The sequence below is a fragment of the Diadema antillarum genome, unplaced genomic scaffold (assembly GCF_040938485.1).
Source record: "Diadema antillarum isolate AM-2024a unplaced genomic scaffold, OU_Dant_1.0 scf00000063, whole genome shotgun sequence".
Taxonomy (NCBI): Eukaryota; Metazoa; Echinodermata; class Echinoidea; order Diadematoida; family Diadematidae; genus Diadema; species Diadema antillarum.
The window spans coordinates 3,136,376-3,149,002 of NW_027270952.1; the positions used below are offsets into that span (position 1 = coordinate 3,136,376).

The 12,627-nt window shown below is 38.6% G+C and overlaps 1 protein-coding gene across 1 annotated transcript in view; it reads left to right on the forward strand.

The window, feature by feature from the left end:
- The window catches only part of LOC139716300 (cytoplasmic dynein 2 heavy chain 1-like), a 101,594-nt gene that overhangs the window by 75,894 nt on the left and 13,073 nt on the right, over nucleotides 1-12,627 (forward strand). The window contains 9 exon segments of the mRNA XM_071627863.1: nucleotides 3,877-3,975; nucleotides 5,016-5,139; nucleotides 5,483-5,646; nucleotides 6,128-6,247; nucleotides 7,100-7,234; nucleotides 7,748-7,891; nucleotides 8,716-8,871; nucleotides 9,740-9,853; nucleotides 12,102-12,233. Of these exon segments, the coding sequence (XP_071483964.1) occupies nucleotides 3,877-3,975; nucleotides 5,016-5,139; nucleotides 5,483-5,646; nucleotides 6,128-6,247; nucleotides 7,100-7,234; nucleotides 7,748-7,891; nucleotides 8,716-8,871; nucleotides 9,740-9,853; nucleotides 12,102-12,233 (1,188 nt within the window).

Here is a 12,627-nt window from a genome sequence, read left to right on the forward strand (position 1 = left end):
TTTACAATGCCAGGAGTGGGTCAAATGCAGAAGTAAGGTAGAGCATATGCATTCCTCTTAACAATAACATTTATTTTCCATCACATTCAATGAGTTGTAAATCCCACAGCTGGTAATCACAACGATTCTATGCGCAACAAAAGCCAAGAAAAAAGTTTACCTCCAAAGCCAAGAAAAAAAGTTTACCACCATTTCTTGTTTAGTTCTAAATGTGAAAGCCAAGTCTACACTATTAAAATGTTTCAAATTTGTGACCTAATGATGAATGGGTTACAGCTCTACCCTTAAAATGTGTCAACTTGCTGCTGAATATAAAATGTAATGTGATAGTGTAGAGATCTGCATAAAGTTAGCAATCAGGATTTACATGAGAAAAATGATACTGTAAATCATCAGTTATCCATGAGACACAAATCAAGAAGTTACATATTACTCTTCTTCACTAAATGTAAAATTCATCCGGAAGATAACATACGTTTACTTGTAAACTCTGCTTACAGACGAATGATATGCCCATAAAGGTAAGATACTTTATTTACTTAGCTTTTTTCTTCCATCCATGTCCTTCCTCACGTCACACTAAGTTGGGATATATGGTTAAGCAAGTTTACTCCTTTCACCTTTATTCACCCATTTCAGTCTGTATTTATCTTCTCTTGATTTTTTTTCTGAATAATACTTCTGTTTCATCATGCGCAATTTTACTATGTGGTCTGGGATACATTAATATTTTCTTCTCCTTTGCCTATATCAACGTCTGTGGTGATTGAGTAGCCTTTCAGCATTCTTGGTGCATTCTGCTCACTGGATTATTGACTCTGTTCTCTTATTCTACTCTTGTTTTGGGTGTGTCTGTGTGTACTGTCTCATGGAATTAGTAATTAGCTGTCTACATATTTGTGTGGAGGCACAATACATTTATGAGCACTACATGAGTGGAGAGATGTATAGTTTCAGAGAGATAGATCGTCGAAGTGGGATGAACTGGATAGCTGGGGGATCATGCTCCAGTCGATGTGTGATATCCATCTGTTTGTTTGTTTTTTAATAACTCTGAAGATCACATGCTGAGGGGAGTTGTCTTTCCCTTGTAAAACTTGCTGTTTGGCACTTTTGTTACATCTGTTATTGGAGCTGTGGTCATCATCTTTACTGACTCCTAGAACCGCAGAATGAAGTCTTCAGTCCACGCTGAGTAAACTCTACTGTAAAAGTGGTTTCTTTCGCGGTGGTTTTACGCTCGCACTCTTGTGCTTTTCGCGCTTTGAGTTGAACCGCGAATTTAACATCACATGAAAATGTTTTGAACTCGCCGCTTGTTACAATGCTATTGCGCACATGCACATATGAATATTCCGCGCATTGAGTGTATTGATGGTCAACACACGCAGCGATACCGCGCAATGTAGGTACAAGCATGTTAAAAAGTACTCGAGAGACGGGATTTCAGATAAGCCTGCATTTAATATTAATTTATATTTAATAAATAAAAGAATAATTGGATTATAATTTAGGTTTTCATGTGCAAAACAAAACAGTTTTTGCCGACTGTGATATCACAGAATTTGCCGACCGCGAATTTAAACACACGCGAAAAAGTCGGCACCGATGGAAACCGCAAAAGTGTCTGTACGTGAAAGAAACCACTTTTACAGTATATCAATTATAATGCAAGTGGTATGAAGAAATGTCATTTGCAAGCAGCAGCTGTGGATGTAACATAATTACCAAATTTTCTTCTGTCAGTCATTTTGTTGGTGATTGAGTTTTACATCTCTGTGTAGCATAGCTGAAGTTTCACCCATTAACATGTTTTTGACAACTTGAAGCTCATTCCCATTGTTATGCCATCTTCTACACATGCCATGATTGGCCATTGGTAGTTGATCGTGGAATTTTCATTTATGTCTATCACAATCTTCACCACTGTCCAAATCGTGGTTGGAATCATGGATTAATGGAGGTGATCATATCAGATCTTTACATCAGAGCTTGAGGTCAGTCATGGCAATCGCATTGATCGTAGAAAAGTTTTAGACGGTACAAACTTGTCAACTGCAATTAATGTGATTGCTGTGACAGACTTCAAGATCTGATACAGTCACCATGATTACTCCACAATTCAGGCTGTGATTTCAACTGTGATACAAATAACAAAAATTACACGATCAGCTACTTGTGGTCCAATCATGGCAAAACGAGCCGTAAAGTACATTAGACTGGTATGACTAAACTACACATGAAATAAATGTTGATTATAAGTAGTTCAGAAAAAGCTGAAAAAGAAACACATGTCACTGACAGGTGCTACTAAAGAAATTGTGCAAAATTTCCAAGGTGTCACTCTGCTCACTGTACCATGGGTTCTCACATTCATCATTGTAACCATAATTGTATCACATCCTTATCAGCTCCATACCCTTCTTTGTTCTTGTTCAGATGATATACATATAGCTGTGTACATATAGCCAAATATATCACAATTCCCTGTGTACAAATTCATAGCTAGCCCATCTGCCATAGGTACCAATATTTAGGTGTTTGTACAGTGCCATAGTTTCCGTCAAACTTGTGTACCATGTAATGTCGTTTCAGGTACTACACAATTTCTATCAGTTGTAGTACATAGTATTTGTCTTCTTATGTTTCTCATTTGAAAGCCAACTTATAGATCAGCTCCATAGACTTCTGGAGCCAGTATCATAGAAATATTTTTTTTTATTATAATTATCTCTTATGTTGAGGGATAGTTCAAGCGTAGATGCAGGTCAAAACAAGATTGAATACATGTATTCTAATTAATATTTCCCTTAAAGGAAATCAAAACCCGAAGAGAAATGTGGATGGAGTGAAAGCAGCAACATTAGTAGAACATCAGTGAAAGTTTGAAGAAAATCGGACAATCGATGCAAAAGTTATGAATTTTAAAAGTTTTGGTGTTGGAACGACTGGATAAGGAGACTACTTGAGTTTATGACCACATGTGTTGACAGAATCTAAAGAAAATATAAAGAAAATTCAACATGCTTTCACTTTTCCAGCGTAATGAAAGAGCACTTCACTAACTGCTTTCAGAAAGCAGGGGGAATAATTACTACCCTTAACATATGTCAGTATCAAGTTGATGGAATGGGTAATTTTCATGAAAAATGAATTTTTGTGGAGTTCTCTTTATATTTTCTTTATATTGGTGTCCACACATGACATCCTAACCTCTAGTAGTCTCCTCATCCAGTGGTTCCCACACCAAAACTTTAAAATTAAAAACTTTTGCATCAATTGTCCGATTTTCCTCAAACTTTCACTGATGTGTTCTAATAATGTTGCGCCTTTCACTCAATCCAAATTGCTCTTTGGGTTTTGGTTTCCTTTAACACATTCATACTCTTTCTTCTTGTTTCTAAAGCCAAACTACTGCTTTCTGAGAATGAAAAGAAAAAAAAAAGAGAAACGACTATGCCAACCTGTATATATCTTTTGTCAGTTGATTTGGCTTCAGAACAAGATTTGATGCAGTATATCTGACTCACTTTGTAATGCAAACTCTATGTTAAGGTCCTTTATTCAAAACAAAAAAGTTAAGAAGATCAAGATACTCCTGCAGTTTCTCTGTGAGTCATGCATGCAAATTGATAGGAGTTTGTACATATATTTGGACAAGTATTTACATGGACCTGTTACATAAGGAAAAAAAATCACAGTCATCGCAATTTACATCCCACAAAATAGATTAATGGCCGCTCTTGTAGAAACAGCTGGGAAAAAAATATATCATTGTTTGTTGGTAGCCACTACCATGGAAATGACAATAGTTATATGTTGGAATTGCTGACATCTGAATTTATGAATGAGACTCTTTCCTCTTGTGTGGACCAGACCTCCTTGAGGCCCTTCCTTGTAGACCCATCCCTCAGGGCGACTGAATGGCTGAAGACCCACCTCAAGGAAGCCAGACTGGAGGTCATCAATCAGCAGGTTAGTCCTATCATTGTCAACTAATTGATAAATTTGTCGGCTAGGACCCATATTGCTTTGTCATTGTGGCTTGCACTGGGCCATGTCTTTAAAGTCAGTGACATGTGTGAATACAGTAAATATAAAAATGAGGGCTTCTATCTGTTAGTGTAATGACTACCACACATTATTTATTATTTATGCCACTGCTTGAAGTCAAAGCTATCTTTGTCAATTTCTTTTCATTACCAGATGAATTCTCCTACATGATTTAGTATTGCTAATTCATGTGCAAAGAATGAACGGCTGTCACTGTTGCATGCTCTTTTGCGTCATCTGATGCATTGGTCTCTGTTTAAATAAATATGCTAAACCATTCAAATATCTTGGCTATTTCACATACATAATTTTCTCTTCAAAATACATGTTGGAATAATTTTATAATGTGTAGGAGTACCCACGCTTTGCGGTATTGACTTTATCTGTATCACATACGATATGATTATATTTCATGTAAGATAACATTAATGTCCTTTGTAATGGAGTGCAACCTCCTTGTGATAAATAGAACTAGCTTTATCTGTCATACATTTATCTGTGAATATTAATTAGTGAACTCTGGGAATCAACTGGTATTCCAGAATAAACAACATGCCCAATATATTGCCTCTCATAACACAAATGCAATATATATTGTCTCCGATGGGGCACATAGCTGACTTTGCTTCTTTGAAAGGGATGATACATATTTCTCATTCTATCACTGTGATTCTTGATCATGAATTTAATCACTCATATTTCATGAATCGCGACTTCAAAGACAATAAGAGTGATTGAATATTAGTCCTGTTTCACCCATTATTCTGAATTAGGAAGATGGTGTTCTACAGTATGTATGTGTAGAGCCATGTACAGCAAATATAATATGCTTTCAACCTAAATGGTAAATTATGGAAGTTGATAAGTTACACTGCGTAATGGAAGAATTTTCTCTTTTTTTCCCCTCGATAGAATGCCGTCATTATTTTGTTTAGTTGTTTATTTGTGTTTTTTCCCCCTAGGATGCCAATTTTTCGACAGCCTTAGAGCTAGCCGTCAGGTTTGGGAAGACCCTGATCATCCAGGAGATGGATGGAATAGAGCCAGTCCTCTACCCTTTGCTCAGGGCTGACCTTGTTAGCCAAGGTGAGTACCTGCATGAGGAATCCATTGAAGAAAATCATCAAGATTTTTTGGACCTAAAAGTACTCCTTTCATATTACTGTGCAGTTACTTTCTTATTTTGTGTGGCAACAGTTCGATGTAGACAAAAGTAAATTTCAATTTCAATTTCACTTTCAGTCTTCATTGTTTATTTGGAAATTCCAATTGGAACTGACGAAAGTGAAGTCACAGCACATTTTAACAGCGCTTCTATGAACATGTCAAAGGGTACATTCCAAGAACACATTCATGTGCACATTTTGAATACCCCAGTATATGTGAATACATCAGGTACCTATTGATTTTTCCTCCTTGCCAAAAACAGGACCCAGGTTTGTGGTCCAGGTCGGAGAAAAGGTGATAGACTACAATGAGGATTTCCGTTTGTTCATGACCACCCGTAACCCCAACCCGGAGATCCCACCCGATGCAGCCTCCATCATAGCAGAGGTCAATTTCACCACTACCAGGGCAGGTCTCACAGGCCAGGTAAGAGGGTTAAGAGGGGTAAGAGCTTTCCATGTTTGGTTGAGATATCTGTGGCTTTAATTGTGAGTTACCGAGGTTCTTGATTTTGGACAATGACCTTAGATATGTCTGTTTGTTGTGCAGTGTTTTAGTCTTATTTGACTGTTATATCCAGACATTGATCGTGAATAAGATTTGTTAAGAACAAAATTATGTGCAGTCACTGCAAGACTCTGATCTTTGCTTGACTCGTTCCTCCATCCCTGGAAATGAAATACAATGTAATTTTGAAATGATGCTCAGTATTTATTGGCAATTATAGTATTATGACCCTTTCAATTTTGTGATGAGAGATCTAGAAAACTTTTAAACTAGAATGTTGTTATACTCTTTCCATACAGTGTACTTTTTATGCTATTACAGACCTCAAGTTCAAACTACAAGTTTTATTTGCTATTAGTTATGACTTCCATGATGCATAGTTCCCCCTGTACTCCATCAGTTATTGGCAGCCACCATCCAGCATGAAAAACCAGAGCTGGAGGTGAGGAAGACTGAACTCCTAAAACAGGAAGAGGATCTCAAAATACAGCTGGCTCAGCTGGAAGAGAGCTTGCTGGAGGTGGGTGTATGTCTGGTGTAGTACCTGCTTTGCCATGAAGTGTGTAGTGTATGTTTCCAGTGTATGCTCCTCATAAATACTAAACTTCCTCTGAAGGGACTCAGTGTGAGGTGTAGAGCCATTTGCTTGTTGAGTAGGTTTATCATTTGTGATGATGAGCTTATGTAATGTGAATACTGCATATGCAAGGACTGGGTGTAAAGTGTGGAGTGTATGTGTATTGCCATGATGACAGAGACTCCAACTCTCCCGTTTTCGACGGGAGATCTCCCGCCGAAAGCCCATTTTTGCACAATCTCCCGTTCTCCCGTTTGGGATTTGATTTCTCCCGCCCTGGCTGTGTGTCTCCCGGTGGAAAGGATTTCTTACTAATTTCTATCGTATGTTGAAAAAATAAGCCTTAGACAGCACCAGAGAACACCTAGAATCCTAGGAACTTCGCACTTCGCACACATCAACTTGGAGTCTCCCGTTTGCTAGGGGTTTCGGGCGGGAGAATCTCCAGATCAGAAGGTGCTTGGGGTTGGAGTCTCTGTGATGACCCATGGGACACTACAATTAAGTACTTTATAAATGTGAACAAAGATTATCCCTTACTGAATCAGTGCGTCTGTTGAGAAATGAGAACTTGCCATGAGTTGATTTATGGTGTATGTCAGAATGACAGCGAAAACAGCGTGTATCACCAGGTTTTTAGTTTTGCTATTTCTCGAATTAAGCACATGGTATGGAAACATATGCATTGAAGGTCAGTGTACTGTCATTGCATGTCTTGTGTGGTGTAGTGTTTGTGTAATACACTGTGGTGTTGTGAATCCCTGTTGACTCTGACATTTCGACTGTCCTCTCCAGACTCTGGCCAAAGCTGAGGGCAACATCCTTGAGAACAAGGTTCTCCTTGAATCCCTCAACAAGACTAAAGAGAGTAGTCAGACCATCACAAAGTCCCTGGTGGAGTCGGTGCAACTGCAGGAGTCTCTTGATCAGGTATGAACAATGCTACTGGTGGATGGTGTTCTTGTTCACACTGTGGATGGGGTCTGTTCACACCATTGTATCAGATGACTTTACTATTAAAGAGAGTCGCCAGTGATAACACACATTCCATATAATTATGTACATTTTCATGTGCAGTGAAACATGGCAGACAGCTTACTTAAATATTTAGATTGAAATGGACAGCGTATGACAGATATCTTTTGACAATTATCTGTATATCAATTTTACTTCGTAAGTATTTCATTCTATGTTCTGTATTATGTATAGTCATGAACTTGCATTGCACAAGTTTGGGCCAAGATATATTCTCACAGGTGAAGAGAAGTTGTAACTTGAGCAGGAGGTATCATTTGGTTGTTTTGAGAATGGTAGAAATGATGTCATTACTTTTTGTCTTATGAGTTAGATAGACATATTCTTAATGGTAAATTAGACACCCCATAAAGTATTCTACTCCTTCCTGAAATTTGCTATTAAAATGTTTGTGACTCACCCCTCCAGGAGCGAGCTGCCTACCTCCCCCTGGCTGAGAATGGAAGCTCCCTCTTCTTTGTCATCTCTGACCTGGCCAAGCTGAACAACATGTACCGCTTCAGCCTGGGGTCTTTCCTCCGCCTCTTTGGGAGGGCCCTCCAGGGCAGAATGGTAATGATGCAACCACCACATGTGCAGTTTTGGAATGCAATGATTGACACTTGCTGATGATATATGTCAGTCAAATAATGAAGCAGTTTCAGAAGAATAGACATGACTACAGAAATTAACAGAAGAGAATATTATGTAGTTCATCATCATCATATCATATTCTGTTATTTACATTTGTTTATGATTTTTTTTTCTCCAAAGGTTAGGACTGTGCCTACTCATTCATGAATTGAGCATCCCTGTCTAGTCTAGAATTTTGAGCATTATGAACTTTTCACCACTTTGATAAACATTAGTTCTACTGAATATGAAAAGAAAATGATAAAGAACCATTGCTTGCATCAATTATAAATTCATACAAAATTAGTGACAATTGTCTTGGTTTGTGGAAGTTTTCTAAGCAATTACATTTTAATGTTTTACTGTCATCTCTCTTTAAGATGGTGAATGTCATTTTGTTTTAAAATAAATAAAAATTGTTTTGTCCTAATATTAGGTGTTCTAAAATGTCGCCATTTTTTTCTTTGTTGACATGTTTTTTCTTTTGGTGCCCATGCCCCTAATCTACAGCTTGCCAAACCATCTTATTGGCATAAGTAGCAATTCAAGCACAAAAAGACAAACAACAAACACCCCAGAATAACACAAAAGTAAAAGAAATTAAAAACTTGTGTGTGATGTAATACAGACAAAACCTAGCGAAGAGTTGAACCATCAAAGCTCCCACATACTGTAAGATGCATAGCAAGGTTATTCCAATCACTTCATGTACACCTCTGAAGGAGATTGTCAGAGATTTCCTTGTATAATCTATTTCGATACAGGATGGTAGCAGCACTGAGATGCGCATCCAGACACTGATTAAGACACTACAGACCCTCGTCTATGAGTACGTCTGCCAGTCCCTCTTCAAGGCTGACCGCCTCATGTTTGCCCTCCACCTGGTCCACGGCATGCACCCCAACCACTTTAGGGAAAATGTGAGTAGGGCCATGCATCCATCATCATAATCCTCATCTTTACTGACCTGTATATCTGTAGCAGGTGCACCCAAGCTTTGTATTATGCCATGGTTTGAAATTCTGTAGCAGTGTCTGTGATGTCATAAGAACAGGAAGCAAATTTGGCCATCCAAGCTTATAGGTTGTCTGTTGCTGATGCTAAATGTTATGGACCCCCATGTCTCAGGATTGTATCATTCTAATCCAGTAGCAAACTTTTTTTAGCTGTCTTTCCTGAAAGGAGAGCCAAATGCAAGGTCTGGAATGGTGTTTTGTGGCTTGGCAAGTGAGATTAGTTGGTATTACCCCACAAATTTAATTCGTGCCTTTCTACTATTGTCCACAAGCTGTTTCAGCCACGCAATCATGACATATTTTCATCAATTTTATTTCCTTGCATTCTTGAGTGATTAATGTATCGTTCTAAAACAGACATGTAATATCAACATTTTCAGATTAAGGTTGATGTGACACATTTCTTTATAAACATGTCACACATAATACCTACATTATGCAAAATGTTATATGTGTCATAATAACTGCTTATGCTCTTGAGAGCACATTCTGAGTAGTACATATTCAGTTCTTTCATTTTCACATATTGATACCATCTGGTCACTTTCCATGTATGGGCCTACACGCATTTGTTTTCGTATTTTCTTAACAATAAATATGACATAAAGGAGATAGGAATGTGACAAATACTGATGATTCCGTGTAAGTATCTACAAATGAGATTTCATGAAAACTTAAAGGCCTCACAGAAGGGCATGTACCAGGTAGGGGTTGTTGGATTTTTTTTTTTCTGTAGGCAAATGAAGTGATCACACTTTGTTTCATATTCTAGGAATGGGAGGCGTTCCTTGGTCAGATTGTGGCCGATGTGCGGGACTCTCAACGTGGTGACTCCATCCCTGGCTGGATCAATCAGGACAGACAGAAGGCACTGGCTTCACTTACAGTAAGTAGGCATTTTAAAGTCATCTACTGTATACGCTGTTATTTTCGCGTGCAGATATTTTTGCGAATGACGAGGTCGTAGACATTTTTGCAAGATGTTGTTTTTGCGAATCGACACCGACGCTTGTACGTTAATGCATTATTAACAAAGCACATGGAGACATTTTCGCGTGTTGTTAAATTCGCGGTCCAAATGTGATTCGCGAAAATTAAACCCTCGCGAAAATAACAGCTTATACAGTATATCTTTTCTTGGAGTAGATTTTCATGCAGAGGGACATGAATTGTCTCAAATTACCATCACCTTGGGCAGCTGACATGAATTGAGATCATGGTAGAGTTTGATACCTACCAGTAGCGAATTATCACTTATGTTGTAATGCAAGAACTACCAAGGGAGTCCCAAATACCTGTTAGATTCTAATCATACCATCCTCATTAGTAAGAGGCAAAATAATGTGTCCCTCAGATAGGGCATTAAGTAGAGGTCCCATGTGTGAGTTACTCAGTCATGACTCCTACACTAAAAAGATCCCACTTCGTTCTTTCATTGTAAAGAGCAGGGATGCTAATCTAGTGAAAAGGTCCACCTACTACACGTACCTACCCACATGAGAAAAACGGGAGAATGATGCCGACCCGTCATGGTTTGCCACAGGTGACTAGCAATAGTCAGCAAATAGTATCAACTGGGCACACTGTGCCTTACAAAGAAGAAGAAGTTTGATTCTAAGAGGTGAGAACCTCTCTATCTGGCAGCAAAGGATCAATTTAATTTTCCAGTGATCCAGTGATTCAGTGACAGTGACAGCACTATGGTATAGTGGATAAAGCTCTCGTGACACTCAAAGAGGATATCATTGGTTCAAATCCTGCCTCAGCGTAGACATCTTTAGGCAAGATGCATTACCCACAGCGTCCCTCTCGACCCACCCAGATGTATACATTGTAAATGGGTACCTGACAGTACTTTGGGTCATGTCCTTCTATGCACACCTATTTTTCAAATACTGTTGGTGATTTCCATTGTTATTACAGGGTGGTCTACAAGGGGTTTTTGCATGTCGCTGCGACATGCTAAAGTTTTTGCACGACATCCTTCAAAACGTGCAACATTCCCCTCAATCACCCTCATGAACACGAGACACATTAGCACTCTTTTTTTTTTCTTCTTCTTCTTCTTCATTTTTCTTTTCTTTTTCTTTTATTTTTTACCACACCACACAGCATGCATTCACCCCATCACATACTTGCTGAACACAACCAGGTGGTCACTCTCAGTCATAAATTTCTCCGGACACCCCCGTTATTCCAGGACTATGATTAAAAAAAACCCAAAACCACGCTTAATAGGGCGGGTGGCATTGGATGTTGAAATATGGCATATTCTGGACAGCAGAATGAGTTATTAAAAACAGCATGGCTGCCAACATTGGGAACTAGTTGAGAGTGAGACTCCCATAGGCCAATGCTATAGGTAAATTTAGGAGTCAAAATGAGTGAGATCAATAGAAATGCATACAAATGCAATAAAGTTTTAGAGTGAGAAAGGACCAAAATGAGTGAGTCTCACTCTCAGTGAGTGAGAGTTGGCAGCCCTGAAACAGTCAGTGTACTGTACTGTAGTAAAAGTTCAAGATGTCCTTGTCATTTTTCATAGCATCCCCATTGAGGAGTATATCATATTAAAAATATATTCAAAAGTCTTAGGAGTAAGGATGATATATTAACATTTCAAGAACAATTTAAAATCTTATGTCATAATCAAACATAATAATTTTTCAAATATATTAATGATTTTTATCCTGGCATTGCTGAGTGATCATGGTGATCAAAGCGTTCAAAATAAGGCTAAGATAGCACCAGAGAGCATCTAGAACCCTAGAGCTTCCAGGGCCCTTAAGCGGGCCCTGGACCCCGGCAGCAAGGGACTTCGCGCTCGTGATGTGCGCTTCACACACACATACTTTCACGCGCAAGATCACTTTTTTCCCCTGCAACATGCTAAAATTTCAAGTTGTGGACCACCCTGTATTATCATTATTATTGATGATACTGATGATGTTGGTAGAAGTGATGGCTTGATTTCATGCAGCAGTGACAGTAAAAGGATGGTGTACTGTCAGCACTGGCTGTTTCTATCACTGGGTCTCCACTTTATAGGTCACTGACCTCTTTGAGTCTTGTCCTGTCCATCTTATGGCTCTGACTGATGGCTCAGTGTTTGATATGATTTCTTCATCATTCAGGCAAGCTTCCCAGCTCTGCACCAGGCACTGAGTCTGAATGACACAGGTCTGTGGAGTCAGTTCAGCCGCAGCTCGCTGTGTGAGCAGGAGTTCCCCACTTCCCTGGAGAAGAAGATCTCCCCGTTCCAGCAGGTGAGGTGGAGAAATATCATTAGACTAATTTTTGTGGTCAGTTGTTTGCTCTTCATCAGTGGCGCTTGTGCTGCATGATTCTTCCTGTATTGTTATTAGTGAAAGAAATTATCAATAGTGGTTGTTAACTAAAAACGAGTTTTCTTAATGTCAAGAATGTCTTAAGCATTCATATGTGAGAAGTAAAGTAAAGGATATTGAACAAAAATTACAGTGACAAATGCTAAATTCCGCCGACATTAAAAATGAAAATAATTGAGTTGTGAAATTGAAAATGAGTGGGGATCTAATCATGACATGTATTCATGGAAATATGAGAAGTACCTTTTTATTTGTTGATAACTTGTTTTGGTGCTATTTGATTTTTAGAATGATTCCCTTGTGCTGCTTTGGG